The sequence below is a fragment of the Aquila chrysaetos genome, chromosome 21 (assembly GCF_900496995.4).
Source record: "Aquila chrysaetos chrysaetos chromosome 21, bAquChr1.4, whole genome shotgun sequence".
NCBI lineage: Eukaryota > Metazoa > Chordata > Aves > Accipitriformes > Accipitridae > Aquila > Aquila chrysaetos.
The window spans coordinates 9,852,889-9,872,912 of NC_044024.1; the positions used below are offsets into that span (position 1 = coordinate 9,852,889).

The 20,024-nt window shown below is 48.9% G+C and overlaps 1 protein-coding gene across 5 annotated transcripts in view; it reads left to right on the top strand.

Annotated features, from left to right (window-relative positions):
* Positions 1-20,024, top strand: part of FRMD7 (FERM domain containing 7) — a 33,014-nt gene that overhangs the window by 8,241 nt on the left and 4,749 nt on the right. The window contains exons 1-8 of one of the 5 annotated variants that reach the window (XM_029996845.2): positions 2,273-4,892; positions 5,106-5,332; positions 16,476-16,580; positions 16,952-16,994; positions 18,341-18,419; positions 19,156-19,253; positions 19,396-19,510; positions 19,715-19,862. In XM_029996845.2, coding sequence (XP_029852705.1) covers positions 5,276-5,332; positions 16,476-16,580; positions 16,952-16,994; positions 18,341-18,419; positions 19,156-19,253; positions 19,396-19,510; positions 19,715-19,862 — 645 coding nt within the window. In that variant the 5' untranslated portion in view covers positions 2,273-4,892; positions 5,106-5,275. Of the gene's footprint in view, positions 1-2,272; positions 5,333-16,210; positions 16,581-16,951; positions 16,995-18,301; positions 19,254-19,395; positions 19,511-19,656; positions 19,863-20,024 lie in introns of those variants that run through there. The other 4 variants (XM_041118947.1, XM_041118946.1, XM_041118945.1 and 1 more) reach the window with 4 other exon arrangements.

The window sequence follows — 20,024 nt, forward strand, 5'->3', positions numbered from 1 at the left end:
TTTTACAGTTAATTTGTCTGTCGGGTGGCTGGAATTGCAGTTGTATTTGGAGTCTTTTGTGCATAATAGAGGTTGTGATTTCCTACTCTCTTATTACAGGTAGGTAAAAAGAGCCATTTACCTCAGCCGCTGAAGCTGAAATAAAAATATAATCACAAGAATAAGATTTCATATGACTCTGCTTCCTTGAGCATCAGAAACTGTTACTAAAAAAAAAAAAAAAATAGCAGGGTGAATCAGGCGACTTTTAATTTGGCTTAGTGCTTAAACTCAGCTAAACCTATTTCTTTTATTATTATTGTAACTAGGTCCAGCAGCTGAAACGGCACCATGCTTCTCACCACGTCAGGGTCACGCTCCGCTCCCACACGCGTGCCTGCAAGTTGTACTGAACTCAGGTCTGCTGGTTTTGCTGGGATGTTTGCCTGCAGGAGAGCTGCCTGCACAGCAACCAAACCACTCCCAAAACCCCTGTCCCTGTTTATCTTGTAATCCTTACCAGCTGAACACTGATGCAAATAATTTGTATAGCTAGCGTGTAATTGTGTCATCACCTGCACTGGAACCACCCGGTGCGAGACTGTCAGACGATGCAATTCTTCTTTAAACCTGTCTTCATTTCCAGTCTAACGTTAGGGCTGTTCACCATCACTCCTCCTGCCAGTGTTCATGCACAGAAGCTCTCCCCTCCTCTCAGTCTCATCCAGTTCTGCAGACAAGTTATTAATGCTGATGAACGCCAGGGTGTCTGTGGAGCTGCTTTCAGTGAATAATGCTTGTGATGTTGCATTGCCATAAGTACAGCTCTCGGTGGGAATGTTAGCAAGATGAGGAGGCACCATGGCAGGATGTTCTTAGGTAGGATTGGGGCAAACCGGAGAGGAAAATGTCACCTTCTGGCATCAAAACAAAATGCTGGTCAGAGAAGTCTTATCCTGCAGTTGGAAGCTAATGGGCAAAACCCACCTAAACACAAAATAAAAAAATGCAATAATTTCCGTTTTCTCAGAGATTACTTAGGAGTAATAAGTTTCAGCACAGTGATGTCAGACTATTTAGCTGATGTTTGGCAAGAAAATTTGATGGAAATGCAAATGTATCATTGTTTATTATATTCAATAAATAGAACAGTTCTGGGTCAGATGTTTTTAGAAGGACAGCACATGGCAAGTCAACCATAACTGTTGAGATATGCTCAAGATATAATGTGACTTGTGAAGTCAGTGAAGAATGATAGTCTTTGTTAAAGGTTTAAAGGAAGGACCAAGTGTGCCTGGACCAGCCCTAACAGACGTGTGTCTGAGTCATCCCTGGCTTTTCCAGCCTGCTCCAGTATTTCTCCCGCCTCACACTTTAAGGGTCTTTCCTAGGACCTAAGTCAGATCTTCCCTGCAATTTCCAGCAATTTCTTTGTTTTCCCCATAGCTTGGGAACACAGCCGATCCGTCCTCCTGGAATGGCCCTGCATGTATCAGGAGGCTATTGTTGTTCCCTCTTTCTTCTCTTTTTAAGCCAAACAAACTCGGTTCTTTCAGGCTTTGTTTTTTGAAAATACCTGTTTGGGGGCATAGTTTATAAAAATTTAAGGCAATTAGTACATAAGCTGGGACCGCCGCTGAGAGTGAGACCATTCCTTTTGGTGTGGCAGCAGGAATGTTGCAGATATACCCTATTCTGCAAATAAATTTCCCTGTTTTGCAGTATTGGTGCTATGCCTTGGATTTATTAACTAGCTGATGATATTCCTGTTGTGTGCCTAGTGCCGTTCAGAAAGACTTTGGCTGTGCCTGAGCCTGCTCCCACCCACGGCAGGCCAGCAGCCGTGTTGCTTGCTGTCCCTGCAGTTGGGAGGGTTATGGCTGGGTGAGAAGTGAACATGGATGTTCTCCTGGCAGTTCTAGCTGAGGAAGAGGAGGTCTAACATAAATGTATGAAAAGCCACCACAGACCAAAGTCCACCTAGGTGAGTCCCTGTCTCTGGCAGCTGCCAGTAGCAAATATTTTGGGTGTGGAAAACAGGGTGAGTGCTTCTCCTTCTCAGCAATGAGCTGGGTGTGGGTTCTTGCCTTTTGGACTATGGTGTTTAAAATCCCCTGGCAGATCTCTGTTCCATGACTTTATCTATCTGTCTTCTTTTCCTTTCCTCTAAACAGAATTTGAAGATAAGCATGACAAAGCACACGGTACAGCAGCATGCAGAGCCATGGCCACAGTAATGCAAAGAGAGCATGTTATGTCTCTTCTCTGCCAGAATTTGCTCTCTTAGAGCCTGCTTCTCTATCAGGAATCACCTGGGGAGGTTTGGGGTGCTTCTTCACCCATCTCCAGGGCCCAAAGTGAGCCCTTTTGGAGGACGGCAGCTGAACTCGCTCGCTGCCCAGTGCCGGTGGCTCACCGTTTCGAGAGGCTCTGTGGAGCGTAGCCGCAGTGACTCAGCTCTCCATCAGCTGTCCTGCAGGCTGCCCCCACTTCTGGGGCCAACAGGGGAACAAAGGAGCAAACCCTAAAGACCAGTGTGAAAGTTTACCTTGGAAAAGGGGCTACTGGGTTTGGGAGGAAGGAGACTTCTTGCTTCTTGCTCTGCTCGGTCCATCCTGGCAAACACCAGGGTATTTGAAAGGCTGAAGAAGACCCTGATTCAATGCAATACCATCCAGCCTAATAGGAGTTCAGATGCACTCAGCGGACTGGAGTTCTTCCTGGGAGAGCTGGTGCAATGCAGGATGGTGGCAGCAGGGTCCAGAGTATTAAAAATGAAGGGATGAGCTGGCTGAGCAAACAGCCCTACAGCAGTACTCGCTCCAACACGCTGCTGCTCAGACTCCTGCCGTGCTCCGGTGCCGCTGCTCGGGGTCACCTCCCCGCTTGCTGGTATGGCTGTGCTTGCCCTTCACCTCTTCCATGCTTTCCACACCATTTTCACGTTATTCCTTGCCCTTGCAGATAAAGAGGAGGTACGTGCCCAGCTGGAGGTCAGCACTGACTGAGGCTGGGAGCCAGGATTGCTCCTCCTGGCGCGCTGGTGCTCCCCATGCATGCTGCTTCAGCCAGCCCCAAAGTCACCTCCAGAAGAAAGAAGGAGATGGGTGGGAGTAAAATGGGTCTCTCATCTGCTGAAGTGGTGGATCTTCTCTGCTCTCAGCAATAATTCTCACGTCCCAAGTGGGCTTTGCTTGTCCCACATCTCTTCTGGCTGTCCCTTACTCTCCTACCCCCAAAAAGTCCTCATTTACCTTGTTTGCCTCTGCGGGCTCCACACTGTCTGCGTGAATGCCTCTATAGGGTGCTAGAGGCCCTGAAAAACCCAACACAGTCCCCTTCCTTCATGCCACGGTAATGAAATAAACCCTTTTCTTCTACCCACAACCCAGCTGGCTGGTGCTCAGCTTCTAATAGCATCCATGGAACCCAGAGCTGGTGCCCCTGGCATGCCAGGAAAGCTTGTAGCAGGGAGGCTTGGCTTTTTCTGGGGTTTGGGGGCTCCTCCATCTCACCCCCATGCATCCTTCCTGCTGGTCCAATGCTCCTGCTGTGCTCCCAGTGCCACCGTGGCAGAGCCGTGCCTGCGATGTGTGAGCCGCTCACAGGAGTGCTGCTCTTCTCCGCAATGCCCATCAATGTTTGACGGCACAAACATTTAAAACCGCAGAGGGAAAGTGCGCTCAGCCCCCCCAGACGGTTTGTACGTGACACCGCCCTTCTCCCGTGACACAAAGAGCCCAGACCCCGGGGCCAAGGGCAGCACTGGAAATTTGGTCCTCGGACACAGTGCTGCACGCTCGGTACAGCAAGCCCCTCCCGGCCACTGGCGGACGATGAGCTCAGATTGTGGAGCAGATTTACATGGAAAAGCAGATTGGCTTTAACTTTTAGGATTCTTTTTTGTCCTGGTTAGCTGAAGACTAGTAAGTTTTTCTGTAGCTAAAAAGCTCTACGTTTTTCTTCTCTGCACCCCAGATGACAAGCCATGTGTATGCCCCAACAGGCTCTGTCCTGACATCCCCAGGAATATTTGGCAAGTGTAAGAGGGACCACAGCAAACTGCCTGGAGTGACTTACAGTGGATGTTTCGGTGGAAACTGGGAAGGAAGCAATGAGCAAAATCTCCGCAGCACTTAATGTGGCTGAGATGCATTTCTATCGCTCTGGGTCCCACAGGATCATATGTGGTTGTGACTTTTTCCAGCAGCAGCAGCGGTTAACAATCTCCTATGACAGTCCAGCTCCTGCCTTTTGGCACTACTCAGTGCATTTATTTCTGCAAGCGGGGGCTCCCGCCCAAACGCTGCCTTCATCCAAATGCTTAGTGAGGGGGGGCTCTGCCGGACGAGATCGGCCAGAGGGGTCAGGCGGCTCCTCGTGTCCCTGCGGTAGCTGGGGCAGAGAAGCAGTGCGAGTGCAAGCCCCAGGCACCCACCACGGCGTGGGGAGGCTGCGCCCGGCAGCCTGGGCTGAGCCCCGGGGGTTTGGAGCGTGGGCACCTGGCTCTGGCACTCAGAGGATGAGCTAGTGCGTGGGGACGTGGGCTTTTCAGGTGTGAAACGGGAACCAGCTTGTCCCAAAGGCTTGTGAGACTTCACTAAGCTGCCAAACCAGGGTGCCAGCCAGGAATTAGTAGCAGGTCCTCCTCTGTCTCCCCGGGAAGGACTCCCACCTGGTTTCAAGTTCAGTTGGAAACATTTCCCGGTCTCCAGAGAAGTACACCAGCCCGCCTGCCCGGCCGGCACACATCTGCTCAGTGGATAGGACTTTATCTGCCTTGTCATGGAGCGGGCACAGCTGCCAGCCAGGTGGTCTTTTAGTGCACCTTAACCAGACCAGAGAAAAGGCGATGCTTGTTGCTCGGTGACTTTGGCAGGAGAGCCGCTCAGCTCCTCTTCCCTGACCCCACGGTACGAAGCGTGGGCTCGCTTTGCACTCTCATTGCTCACCACCAGCTGTAAAAACTCCGTGTTTATCTCAGCCCTATTAATGCCACTCTTGCAGAGCTGCTGCAGAGCCTTTCCCCCTATTAATAGACCCATAATTCACATGGGGAAAATATCCTTTAAACCATATTTAAACCAGGGGAGGTATCAGTATTTTTTTTTTTAACTTGTTTTTAGGCATTCAGTTCCTTTCCTCCAGCCTCTGCTCCACATCTGTGACTGCAGCCTTCTCCATCCAACTGAGAGGGAAATTATGTGTGCAAGAGGAGTCAGGGCTCCCTTCCCGGCACACCGCTCACATTGCTAGCACTCCCGCGCCTGCCGCACGCTCAGCCACATGCTCGAGGATGCTGCACCTGAAAGTCCAGTTTCTGGATGACTCCCAGAAGATCTTTGTAGTTGATGTAAGTGGGTATCATATTCTTACTGGGGGTTTTGTGCTAATTATTGAAGTCATTGCTGCTCTGAAGGATTGCATGGTCTCTGATAGCTCCTGTTTTTTCAGCTTTAAAAAAAATAATAAAAAAACAAAGCAAAAAAACCTCAAATCCAAAACAAGAGATTATAGTGCTGATTGCTAAGTATCTTTCAGCACCAACACACTCCCACTCTCCCCTCTTATTGGCATTATTTATAAAGAAGGAGGAATGGCTTTTACTTATCTGGTGTCATCTTTTGTAAATCAGCTAATATGAAGTGATGTTCTTGACAAGTGTCGAGTTCTTTTCTCATTTGTCTGGCTGCCAGTATAAGCATTCAACAAGGAAGAAAAATCTGGGAAAATAAAAATAGGATATTTAACCAAATTATGCCTGGTGCGAAACATCTGCATGCATCTGTTCCTGGGCATTCAGCTGAAAAAGAAAACCGGGTGTTTTGAGAGTAGCTGAGGAAAAAACTCACTGTATCTTATTTTCTGCATGAGAGTGTCCCACAATACACTGTCATTAGTAACTAACTCACATATTTAATAAATGCTAGTTCTGAATAGTGACTGCTGAAATAAATAGATTTTAAATGCTAAGGATTAATATCTGTGTTGTTAGATATATATATGTATATAGATAACTGAAACTAAATGTAAATTATAGCTTAACTATGTGTTAGAAACATCTTTTTACAAGTGTGGTTGAGCATTTACTGTTTTTTTAGGATTGGAAAATCATAGTAGCTAATTGAATTAGATAATTCAAGTAGATCTGTTCTAGCACTTAACCTGCATCTCATCTGGTATCGGAGTGTTTCATATAAATTGGGTTTCTTCAAGTTCTGTTACATTACTCAGACAGTTCTGTCCTCTGGTTTTATAGCATAGGCTGAGAACGGCTCAGTCTCGGATGTACTGCTTGGTTTCTTTGCGATAGCAATTTGTTTTGCATAGAAGAAGACTGTAAAGCAATTCCATCACCTGGCACAGTATGGGAGTTGTTTGATTTAGTTTAATTAATGTATCTCAGACCTAGACTTAGCTTAAAAATGAGACTAGTCATTTAAAAATGCTTTTTTTTTCATATTGATTGGATCAGGGCATAGTGAGAGACAATTTGAGAGATGCTGCTGGTACAATATTGCTGCACTTTTTTTCCATCTCTGCTTTCTTACTTGCCCAAAACACTTACAGCACTATAGCTCTGCACAACATGTTATTGCAGCAAATAGCTTCCATTAGAGGAATTCCTGGTCATTTCCTTTTTTAGCATGGAACGGTATTGGAAACCCCTTTTAGGCATTTCTTGCATTTGATGCTGTATGGGTACGATAAATGAGTAGTTGAATTAGTGACTTCTCCATTACAAAAGGACCGCTTTGGGCTAAGTTTTGAGCAGATATTTCAAGCAACTCTTCCTAAGCCCCTTCTGACTTCGGAAAGCTCTTTTCAACGTGCGGTACTTCAGTATAATGGGAGGGAAAAGGACAAAAGAGAGAACGCACGGCGGGCCTGATTCCCCCTCCACCTCGTGCCTGGCGTATGCGTCTGCACCTGCCTCACGTGGGTATCGCAGCTGCCGGCACGTGCAGCGAGGTCTCATTCGGACCCAGCTTTGCACGGGAATGAGTTCCCCTCCCGGTGCTGGGTGCTGGCCCGGGAAGGCTTCTGCCTCCTTCCGCACCCTCGCCGACAGCCGGGACCTGGCACCCTCCCTGCGGCCCCTGGAAACCTCCCAGGGTTTCCTTTAGGTGCTTCCCGGGACGGCGGTGAAGAGCCAGGACGGAGCCCCCAGGGCAGGAGAAGGCAGGGGCCTGGCACATCCCCGAATGTCCCCTGTTGTGCCCTCCCTGCTGAACACCCCAGGGTCGAGCCATGGCGCAGACGGGACCTTGCTGGGATGCTGTGAGCCCTGCGCCTTGCACTGGGAGGACACTGGGATCCCCTGCCCCAGCCCCAGGCTCAGGGACCGTCACAGGTCAGCCTGCAATGGGTTTCTTGCACTGAGAGGAGATATTGCAAAGCTGCCTCCCTTCTTCCTCCCCCCCACCCCGGTTAGCTAGAGCTGTGACCTGGCATGTGCTTTCACTGATAAAAAGTCACTCTTCTCTCTAGAAAGGGTTTAGACAAAGCAGCCCTGAGCCCGGGCAGCCTCAGGAGCCCTCCCAGAGCAGCACAGAAAGGACGAACCACTTTGCAGCCTGGGCAGACAAAGCCTGGGCATCTCTGCTAGTGGAATTTGCTGCAGGGCAAGATTCAGCGGGAAGGAAAAAAAAGAAAGAAAAGGCAAACCAAACAAGCCCAGAAAAACTAATTGCTGGGGCTGAGTGAAGGACAAAGTCTCCCGTGGTCTCGTGTCCATTATGATGAGTAAAGGTGGGAATTCACTGACAGGAGCTGGTTATACACGAGCTGGTCCAGCAAGGGCACTGGGAGCATCAGGGGTAGTGGCTTTTGGTGCGTGGCATTGCATGCCAGCTGTGGCCATGCAGAAGACAGCAGCATGCCTGGCATGGGAGGTATCTCCTGTTATAGACGCTCGTGACAAATTGGAGGAGCCAATTTGTATTAAATAAAAGATCGAATTTATTAGCAAGCGATAAAAGAGCAAAACAGCGCTGGGCGGCCGGGGAGACAGTGCTCCGCCACAAGCTCGCACTCAAACAGGGGAAGAGCCTCTTTATTTATACAGTCTTTTTAGTCCCTGATACGTGATGGCTGGCTGGTATCTTCGGTATCTTGTGCCATCAGGTGTTAAGTGGTCGTAATTTGCCTTCTGGTGGTTGTTGGGATGAAGGCCGAAGTTTTCCTCAGCTGTTCTTTAGGTGACTCAAGTCCCATTCATGCTCTGTAAACGTCTCTCTACATATGCTAATCATCGGTACTCATGGTCTTAGATAAGTGAAGAATATCCCTACCCCCACATGCGATTTCATGAACAAAGTTAACCCGTTCATTACAATCCCCCCTTTTCTATTTTATCCTGATTTTGTTCATTAAATCGATCTAATACTTCTTTTGCCCGCCCGAGGATAGGATTAATTCCTTTATCCTTTATTTGTTTATATTGTTTTCGTAACAGCATTAAGTGTGCAGCTTCTAAGTGCCCTTTAACAATAGCGATCAACTTATTAAAAATGCATGGCCCAAAAGTCAAAAATAAGATTAACAAGATAAGGGGTCCTGTAATAGTTGACAATAGGGTGGTTAACCAGGGTGAATAATTAAACATAGACTCATACCAGCTCTGTTGTGCTTCCCTGTCTTTTTTTCCGTTTTTCTAACCTCTCCCGTAGCTTGGCCATTGTATCTTTAACTACTCCAGTATGGTCAACATATACACAACACTCTTCCCGTAGGGCTGCACATAACTCCCCCTGCTGCATGAACATTAGGTCTAAGCCCTGTCTGTTTTGTAATACTACTTCTGATAAAGACCTAACAGACTCAGACTGTTCTAGGGCTGTCATGGCTTTTTCTATCCTAGCCAAATCCTCGTCGACTGCTGTTCTTAAGGATTGAAATTTTTGATTTTGTTGTACGAGGGAGGTTATTCCTGTACCAGCTCCAGCAGCTCCGACTGCTATGAGGGTTGTTACCGTGAGGGCTGTCAAGGGCTCACTTTTTTGTATGTGATGGGCCTGAGTAGTTTGATAGTCATAAACAAAATCTTCGGGATGGTAAATAAGCTTAGGTATTACAGTTACTTGTATACAATATTTAGTTATCCAATTAAAAACCTTTAGGGATATACAAGGTGTAAGCTCAGTTTGGGAACAAATCCACTTAGTATTATCTGTAGGAATTAACCACTCAGCTGTTATTTCTCTTGATTTGTGAATTGTGTTACACAGGTGTCATTTGTCTTTTGGGACATTCCCTATACATCTTCCTTTTCTTGATACTTGGGACTTTGTTATCCCTTGTTTACGTCCAGATTCCTTATTCCATAAGCACTGAGGTGGCTTTGTTCCGTTGGACTTTTTAAATCTACTGTCTACCCCAATAGCTTCATAAAAGGGTGGTCGAATGTCGTAACACAACCAACAATGCTTAGTTATATTAGGGTGGGTGGCATTCAGTACCTGATAACTGGCTTGGAGCATATCCCACAATGGATTGATTCTTGTTGATACGCCCGAGATATTGTTTTCAGTGATGTCTATATTAGGGAGGATAGTAGCAGTCTGTACAATACTGTTACTATCATCTTCCTCTGTTAGGACTGAATTTGGTCCTACACCAGAGGGTTCATTTGGCACCAGCTCTTTCCTTATCGTAATTATTCCCCCTTAATCTGCGCCTGGTTTTCAAAGTCTGACTCCCCATGTTCCCTCGGTTAACCAAGCAGGATCTTTCGGGTTGGTTGCATTAATATAAATATATGGGCAATTTCCACTCTATAGTCCTGTTTGGCTTCCATCCCAACCATTTGAAGCAGGTGTACATCCATGAGACCCCCACCTTACAGATAGGAATTTATCTGTACCTCACCTAGGAATCCAATCAGAAGCTATAGTTTTGCAACCCCAATAAGCACAATAGTAAGAGTCGGGATGGTTGCAATACCCCTTTCCAGGGTTAGAACTGGGACAAAACTAAAAGCCTAAGTTATGTAGACATGGGTTCCTGGGTATGATCTGACATAAGGATTGATTAAAGCTTGGGACCCCGGCAGCAATTACTTGCTGTAGTATTTTTTGATCCTCCCACCTATAGAGCGTCCATTTGTAAGGTTGGTGGGGGTTCCCTTTGCCTTGGGTTGTCTCTATTAGCATTAGTAACAGTCCTATCATTCAAGTGCTTAATCTCAAGTTTGAGAAAAGTGGTGTCCCTTTACCCTTGCGACAGGTATTCCGAGGGTGCTGATAATCATTTTGATTTTTGTTTTCATCTCTGGTGAGAGATGGGAGACTTTGGGGAAGCTCTGAGGATGTTTTATTTGGGAGTAATAAGTCAAGAGGCTCCGTGAGCCTTCTCTGGAGGTAGTTCATCAACCTTAATCCCCACAGCAGTACGTCTCTGCCCTCTTCTCTGCCTACTCTGTTGCTTAGAGCAGCGAGGTGTACCATCTTCTCGGCAGCAGTCGTATTCTTCAGGGGAACCTCCTTTATATTTACTTTGCTTTGACTCATATGCGTCCCAGTTTGTATCTTTCACTTCCCAAGCTCCCCACCCCACTCTGACTACTGTTCGTCTGCGGGATACTTGTACTATTTCAGCCTTCGTTGGGCATAACGCATTTACATAAAGACAACACCTCTCAGGGTTTATGTCTTTAGCAAAAATATCCCACCATTCTTTGGAGTCTTTTATAATTTTTCCAGTTGATATTCCCATACATAATGCTTGCTCAATTAATTCCTGTTCGTAATTATAACATTCGTGGCAAATGTCACTAGGGGAATACCCATAAGAGCAATGTGTCCACCACTTTTCTCTACAAAGTTTACACCTGTAACATATAAAGATAACATATACAGTGAGGATTTTTACAAAAGACAGTATCACTCCTCCACTTTTCTTCGGAACTTGATTTTCAAGCTGTCAGGGTCTTTGGTCGCCTCTCAATGAGAACTCCAAATTGGTCCTTTGATCCTGCTTGCATGAGTCCATCCTCGTTCTGCAGTTCGGACAGCAGTTTCTGTGGTAAGTAAAACAAGAAAGGGCCCCTCCCACCTAGGAGTGAGAGAGGATTCTTTCCAGGCTCTTATTAAAACCATATCACCTGGCTTCACTGAATTTCAGGGGTTGTTCTTCTTTGGTGTCCCTTAACATGTACCACAGTTATTCGCTTGGGCTCTCTTATTGCTTGTCCTGACTTCCTTTTCCCTGTTATTACTCGAGATGACCCATCAGCGAATAACTTTTCTCCCTCTCCCAATTCTACTTCTTCCAGATCTAGCCTAATTTTTGTTTGTTCTTCAATGGTCTGAAGGCAATTATGTGTTAATTTTTCTTCAGGACTCCCATACAAAAATTGCTCCAGATTTTGCAAGTTCGTTGTTCCGATCTCCAATTTAGGGGAATGGATTAGGATCCCCTTATATTTTAAAAGCTTAGCATCGGTGATCCATTTTTCAGCTTTTTGTTGGAGATCCCCTCAATTATAAGGGGAGAACACCCTTAATTCACTTCTAAACGTTATCTTATTTGCTTCTTCCACTATCAGGGCTACAGCAACAACTGCTTGTAAACAGGTGGGCCACCCTCTACCGACGGGGTCTAATAATTTGGAAATGTACCCCACGGGTCTCTTTTTTCCTGTCCACTCCTGGGTCAAAACCCCATATGCTGTCCCCTCCTCAGTGGACACAAATAAATAAAAGGGTCTTTTCACATCAGGCAGACTCAAGACAGGGGCGTTAACTAGATCGGCCTTGAGACCCTCTAATCTCTCTTCATCCTCCGGGGTCCATTTAAGCAACCCATCCATAGTTAACTTTTGATACAAAAATCGTGTTTTCGCACTAAAGTTTTCAATCTACTGCCTACAATACCCAAATAGTCCCAACAATTGTCTAATCTGTCGTTTACTCCTCGGGGCTTTCAGTGATAAAATTCCATTTACTCGTTCGGGGTCCAACTTCTTAGTCCCCTTGCTTATCCAGTGTCCTAAATATTTCACCTCCTTTTCCACAAACTGTAGTTTTGGCCGTGATACCTTGAGGCCTTAAAGGCCCAAGAAATTTAACAACCGTATGCTTTCTTTTCTGACTGTTTCTTGATTTTCTCCTGCTAACAATAAGTCATCTACATACTGTATTAGTACAACTCCATCCTGCAGTTGGTATTCCCGTAGAACCCGTTCTAGGGCTTGTCCAAATAAGTTTGGGGATTCTGTAAACTCCTGGGGGAGTACAGTCCACCTTAACTGCTGTCTCCTATGAGTGTCTGGGTCTTCCCACTCGAAGGCAAAATAATCTCTACATTCCTCCTTTAGAGGGCATGACCAGAATGCATCCTTAAGATCTATTACGCTATACCATTGGTTCTCGGGTCCCAATTGACTCAGCAGGGTGTGTGGGTTTGTCACTACCGGGAACCGGCTGACAGTCCATTGATTTCCCTTAGGTCATGCACCAACCGATAGCTACCATCAGATTTTTTTTACTGGTAAAATCGGGGTATTAAAGGGGGACATGCAGGGTTCGAGTACCCCCTTTCCCAATAGTCTTTTAATCTCAGGTTTTAGTCCCCTTCTCCCTTCATTAGATAAGGGATATTGTTTAACTCTCACTGGAATCTCGGGGTTCTTAATAACCACCTCAAATGGTTCAATCAAGCCATTCCATTGGGGTATCATCTTTTTCCTGTGAGTCGGATCCTGATTATTCCAGTTTGGCCGATTTAAGGGCTATTTTTGATCCGTTGCCGGGCCAGCCTGATGTTGTTGGTCCCAGAGTCTCATCCCAGCCCCCCTAATCTTGTCCCTTTCTTCTACGGTAAATAATATGCCCAGGATAGACTGTAATTCATCCCACGTGTACAAATTCAGTCCCAAGAATTGATCCAACCTTTCGGCTACCCCCAGGAGATCATCTAACAGATTCCCCATTTCCTTCTTAAATTTTTTACATCCCCTGTATTAAGGGGGACTGCCACATACCCCGTTCCCGGTCCCCCCTGTTCATCCTCACCAGGCACCAACATTTCCCGAAGAAAGAACAATCTTTCCTTTCTTCGTATTTTATTACGTGCAGACCTTCTGGGAGGGGGTGCCGGGGTTGAGGGGCCTGGGCTATTTCCTGGCCTTGGAGTGGGTCCTGAGGAGGAGGGGCCTGAGGGGCATAGGGAGGGGGCCAAAGGGGGTCCTCAGCATCTTTTAGAAGTTTATCTGGTCTGTTTTCCCTTAAGGCAAAGAGGAATGACATTTCCCAGGATTGGGAAATCCATAAGGCAGCATATTCACTTTCCTCTGGGCTGGCTGGTGGTCTTTTATTGTTTACCCATATATTTAATTGTTGACACACCCAATCCTCAGAGGACCCGAACACAGGCGAGAGTACATGAGGATTGCTGGGAGGTTTTCCACCCCAAATCTCAATACAATAACTAATCATCTTTTTCCTTAGACCTATCCTTTTTCCTTGGTGAACTGTCTCAATATCTTAACATCAGGCTTAGGGGACTGTCCGGGGGTATGTCTGGTAACTTACTTCCCTTCCCCATCCCCATGGGTCCAGAGGGCTTGCTTTTCCTCTGTCCCATCTTCCGAGGTGCCTTTATCCACACACACACACTCACTTCCCCTCGGTCGTGACTCGCTCCCTCGCGGGCTACGAGAACTGCACTACTGGAGGGTCCGCACTCATGTGATCTCAGAGAGACCTCTCACACAATCGCACCTCGGGATAACCACCCCAACCAAACGGCTCACGCTTTATATACTCACCCGCTCCTGGGGTCTTCGTTTGGTCTTCGTGCACAAAATTTAAGGGGTCCTGCAGGTTCTTTTGCTCAGTTATCGTAATTTAGAGGGGTTCGTGGGTCCAGGGTATGGCGGCAGCACCTCTTCAAGACGGGGCTATCCAGGGATAGGGCGCCTCCCCGCTTGAAAGGGCCCGCACCAAAGAACCTGGATCCGAGTCACGGCACCAAGTTTGTTATAGACGCTCGTGACAAATTGGAGGAGCCAATTTGTATTAAATAAAAGATCGAATTTATTAGCAAGCGATAAAAGAGCAAAACAGCGCTGGGCGGCCGGGGAGACAGTGCTCCGCCACAAGCTCGCACTCAAACAGGGGAAGAGCCTCTTTATTTATACAGTCTTTTTAGTCCCTGATACGTGATGGCTGGCTGGTATCTTCGGTATCTTGTGCCATCAGGTGTTAAGTGGTCGTAATTTGCCTTCTGGTGGTTGTTGGGATGAAGGCCGAAGTTTTCCTCAGCTGTTCTTTAGGTGACTCAAGTCCCATTCATGCTCTGTAAACGTCTCTCTACATATGCTAATCATCGGTACTCATGGTCTTAGATAAGTGAAGAATATCCCTACCCCCACATGCGATTTCATGAACAAAGTTAACCCGTTCATTACATCTCCCAAGGTGGTGGAGAAAGATCACACCAAATCCCACGAGCTGTCGCTCCCCCCTAAACCGCAGACCTGGGTGCAGCAGCTTGCGCTACAGGGAACGCTGCAGAAATGTGGCTTTGCTGTTGGACTGCAAGTGCTGCCACAGTGTCCTTTGGGGACGAGCGTGCATGTCCCCGTGTGTCGCATACCTTGCTGTCTGCCTCTGGATGTGCCTCTTGCTTTCTTACTCTGCTTACAGTCCCAGCTGCTTTCAGCAAGGAGAGGAGGGGCGAGCACAGCCTCTCCTTTCAACTGTCTTCTACACAGGGGTTTCAGCCTGTGGGTGCGATCCTGGCCCTGCAACGCCATCGAAGGCACATTTAGGGTCGGATGTGGGGCGGGCAGCCAGCCCCACACGTCACGCTCCTGCTTGGCACTGTGCTTCTCCAGCACAGCGCCCGCTGCTCTCACCTGATGCCTTGCAGGGCTGATGCTGCCCGAGCACGACCATACCCCAGCACTTGCGGCAGCACGGGTCGGGGCCTTGGGACACCACAAACCCAGGATGGGACACCTGCAAGCAACACTCCGCAAGAGGAAAGGCTCTGCTGTTAAACCATCCCCGGCACCACAGGGCTGCGTCTCCCCAGCGAGCAGGCTTTCCTGGGAACAGGGCTGCCCGTCTCCCGCGGTGCCTGCCTTGGGCAGTGCTGGGCTTGGAGGGGAGCGGGTCACTCCCAGCAGACATGTGGTGGGTAATAACCCAGTAAGAAATGCTTGTCTTTCCTGGCTGCCTGACAAAGGCCAAGGCCTTTCATGCTAGAAAATTCTAGCTTGGAAATAAACATTTATAATTGTTTTAATTACCCCTGTGATCTAGTAATTTCGAGGAGAACCAGGAGTGCTGCAGAGCGAATGCTGTTATTACGCTATCACTTTTCAGCAGCCTTTCAGCACAGAGCCAGCAATTTCATCCCAGAAGAAGCTGTGAAAGGTGGTTATTAGCAAGCATCACCGCCAGCAGCCGGGGTCCCTCCCGTCCCTGCCGGGAGCAGCCGCTGTCATGGGGAGCTGCAGCCTGCCTTTGCTTCCATCACCTGGAATGCCATAATTTAGCAGCTGTCTAACCCAGCCTCTCTGCTCCAGCTTGCTTTTACACTAACCCACACTCATTTTTGGCCTGCTTTTCATGAGTTGATAAAGGGCTAGCAGGGTTTTTGCTGGGGTGGGTCACCGCCAGGTTCATTTCTGGTGCTTTCTGGAGCATTTTCCAAAGTCAGGGGCCTCCCGGGTTGTTCCCCAGCTGTGTCACACAGCACAGCAACAAGTCAAGCAAAACACCCTCCAAGTGTTTCTGTTTACTGGGAATAGCTACAGCCTGGCCTCCCTTATCAGCACGTAGTACCACTTATTAATATTGCTAAAGTGCACGGATGACCCAGGGCCCAAGGAGCAGGATCTCCGCAGGGTCCTGTTGCTGTTCATTACCATTAACCATGATAGCAGCTCACCCCCAGCAACCCAGTCACCAGCTGTCGGGGCACACGGGCTCACTGTGCAGGTTTGAGGTGTGCTCCCATTTGCTCTTAATTGAGCACGTTTGCCATGGCCCTCCCTGGCTCAGGCAGATGCTCATCCTGGGGGATTGCTCAGTGGTTTGCCAGGGACAGGGCTGCCTGGACAGTGATGGTTGCAAAAGGTGAGCCAAAAGCAAGATTTCTTTCCCTTTCCTTTCCTTTCCTTTCCTTTCCTTTCCTTTCCTTTCCTTTCCTTTCCTTTCCTTTCCTTTCCTTTCCTTTCCTTTCCTTTCCTTTCCTTTCCTTTCCTTTCCTTTCCTTTCCTTTCCTTTTTACATTCCTTAATAAAGGAGAAGTGATGAGGAGGAATCCGATTTCCAAGAGCAGAGGTAAGGGGCACACAGTGTGCGGTCATCCTGTCCCACATGCCAAAACCAGCAGCATTAACTGAGTAAGGATTGGGGAATCAGGAAAATGCCACAGCTCCTCTTGGGGTGAAGGCAGGGAGCTAAAACGTCTCCCCCATCTCACTGAAACCCAGTCACCACTGCCTAATCCGCTGCTTCCATGGTGTGTTTGTCTGCTAGCAAAAATCCTGTGGAAAAGGGCTGTTCAACCTCACCTGCAGCCACCTCAACCTCGTGGAGAAGGAGTACTTCGGGCTGGAGTTTCGCAGCCAGGCTGGGAACCACGTGAGTGTGGGTCGCGGCGTGGGGCCCCGGTGCTGCACCGTGCCGCAATCGCCCGCCCGGCTGGGGCCTTGCTAGCACCTCCCTGAAATATCAGGTGGAAAACTTCAACGGAAAGGTTTGCCACGATGCCAAAAACCCCTTGAAAATGGGAGTTAGAAGGGGAGCCGCGAGCTGGTTGGCAAAGCCCCGGTGATAGCCACAGCCCATGGGGTTTATCCGTAGCCATCTGTGTGGGGCTGCCCAGCGGGACGGCTTGCTGCAGCAGCTGAGCTGGCCAACATTTTTGTGTTGCATTCTAGCATGATGCTGCTGCTTTTGTTCCCTGTCTGCTGTGCTGTTTATTCACCCAATTCTTCATTGCCTTATTTCAGGTCTGGTTGGAACCACTAAAACCCATAACAAAGCAAGTCAAAAGTAAGTATTTCAAAAATAAAATTCTTCTAAATCACTGCCAGTGACAATGCTAGCACAGACACGTTTGTGCAGTTATTGCTTGGGGACGGGGTCTCTGGTTTCCAGCATTTACCTGAGCTCATTTTATAGCATGAGGCTGGGCAGGATTGTTTGCAAAGGCACCACAGTCTGTATAAAATCCTGTAGAAATACTGCTGCCTTTGCAATCTGGTATCTGCACCATTTTAGGCTTGAGCCGTTAATAACCTGACAGCTTGGCAGAGGAGCAAGGGCGGCTGCGTGCATGCTTGCGCGGCGCATTGCTGTGCTGGCAGAGCGGCAGGCATCGCTCCCTGCGTGCCCTCCTTTGCCCTTTGCAGCTCTCAGCAGCCTGCGCGGCACGAGCGCTGTGTGAAGCGGGGTTAGCCGTGTGCCTCGCAGGCTCTGCCGCTCCTCTCCGAGCCCCGCCAAGCCGCTGCGGGGAGATGCTGCGGAGCCTGACCTGAATTCGGGCTCGGCATCCCCTGCCGCGGCCACGACCGATGTTAACACAGTGCCCCTTTCAGCCTGTGCCCATTTCCACCCCCTCAATGAACCAAACGATATTTTCCCCAAATACAGGATGACTAGGAGGTGGTCGAAAGCATGAGGCCATGACCCCAGTATTTGCCACGGGGAGGCTGCAGTACAGTGTTTGCATGAATTTCCCTGTAAGAGGAAAGCCTGATAAAGAGCCTCCCCTTTCTGGGTGCACCAGAACTGGGATTATTTCAGGCACCAATTTCTTTTTCCCTGTCCCTCCTGGCCTGTCCCTCCAGGAGCACCTGAGCCATCCCATGGTGTCCTGGGATAGTCGGTGCCTACAAAATTGCCTCCCTCCCTCCATGCTCTTTGCCATGAGCTTGGCTGCTCCTCACACTCATCCCACGAAAAAGCTTTGCCCAAACAGCCTCCTATGGAGCTGTTGCGTCCTAAGTGCTTGGAGGGCTTAGTTTAATGTTCAGCCCCGCTGATGACAATTACACTGGGACTCTGGCCACGCTCCAGACCAGCACCCCTGGCACCACTTCACAGAACCCCCCCTCCTGACAGGGGTCTTTCTTTGCAATTTAAAGAATTGCTGGGGCATTTTCTCTTTAGTATTATTCAGGTGTCCAACTCCCTGATTGCTTCCATTGGTAACACTGGGGGTCCGGGCAGGCTGGTTTTTGGGGCCAGGCTGGAGTCTCTGATGTTCAGGGATTCCAGCCCTGATTTGTAAGGGTTCAGAGTAATTTACTCTGTAAGAAGACAGCATGTGTGAAGAGAGTTGTAAATGTTCTCAATAGACACGTGAAAGAAAACTTATGAAGATGTTGTGTTTTAAGATCCTAAGGAGGTTCTTTTCAAATTTATGGTGAAATTTTTCCCAGTGGACCCCGGCCATCTGAGAGAAGAGCTGACCAGGTACAGTACTTGTTCTATTATTTTCTTACTGCACAGTCCTGTATTTTTGCAATTGTGAAGCATGCATTTAATTCCTTATCTTCATCTACCCGAGTCTGTCTGTGAGCTGTGGTTATCCTAAGTATTGAAAGAGCTCTGTACTTTACAAAACAAAAACTGAGCGAGTATCTTTTTTTGATCCTCTGTTTTTAAACAAAATCCACTTGAAGGATCAGCCGTCTTAAAAGGCTGCGATTTGTTTACTGCCAAACACTTTAGCAGTTGGGCACCAAGTCTGACTTTGCTCAGTCTAGCTCCCGCCTCAAGCTGTGTTCTGAAAGAAGAACTTTAATTTTATTTTTAAAAATGACATTGTTAGCTCTTATGTTTTAGAGAAAGCATTGCGAACAGGATCTAAGAATAAAACTAAGACAGTGCTTCCACAGAGCATTAGCCCTGAGAGATGCAATTGCCCTCCAAAGCATAAAGGAATGTTAACTCTGAAACATACTAATGGGCATTTCAATGGCAGGGGTGTACTGGTCGTGGTGGTGCCCAGCTGCAGTCTTCCCCAGGGGCTGCCCGCTCCTCCCGTGGCCCTGCAGGCCTGCATTCCTTGAGTTGAAACGTGGGCGAGCGCAGGGAGAGGTGCGGGGACAGCCAGGCCCCCGCAGCAGAGCCCTCACGGCTCAGCCTGGCGCCCGGCTCTCTGCTGAGCCTGGCTCCCCCCAGGGCATGCTCCTGTCCCCCTCCACAGGTACCTCTTCACCCTCCAGATCAAGAAGGACCTGGCGCTGGGGCGGCTGCCCTGCAGCGACAAGAGCGCAGCGCTGCTCGTCTCCCACCTGCTGCAGTGTAAGGGCAAGCGAGCGCCCGCAGGGATGGTGCCCCTTCCCCGGGGACGGGGTGCTCAACGGCGCTTCGGCTGTAGAGCCAGGGGTTTCCCCTGCAGTGACCCCTCGCAGCCTAACCCGTGCTCTCCCCGTGTCCCCCGCAGCCGAGCTGGGCGACTTCCACGAGGAGACGGACCAGCAGCACCTGGCGACCCACAGGTACCTGCCCAACCAGGAGTACCTGGACAACAAGATCATGCACTACCACCGGAGACACAGGTAAGGGCTGCTCCGCACCGTGGCTGCCCACCCAAAGCACCCGAAGGGCGCCTGTCGACGGGGCCGTTCCCATTAGCAGGCAGGGCCGGCACTGGGGGGGGGGTGTGATGCCAGCGTGGGCACGTCCAAAATGGCATTTTTTTCAGCCCATTTCAGCAGCTGCCTTCTCACTCTTGTCGCTTCCCAACGCATTTGTGTCTCCAGCGGGAAGATGCCGGCCGAGTCGGATGTTCAGCTGCTGGACGTGGCCAGGAAGCTGGAGATGTACGGGATTCGCCCGCACCCCGCCAGCGATGGCGAGGGGACGCAGATCAACCTGGCCGTGACACACATGGGGGTGCTGGTCCTGCGGGTGAGCCCGGGGCTCGGGGCGGGCTGCCAGCACCCAGGAGGGGTGGCCTTTCCCCAGGGACATCACCTCCAGTTGTGGGGGACCCTCCTCCCCCCTGCATGCTCCAAACCCTCCCAAATCCTACAAGAGGGAGCATGCCCCAGCAGACCTCCGGTGTGGAGG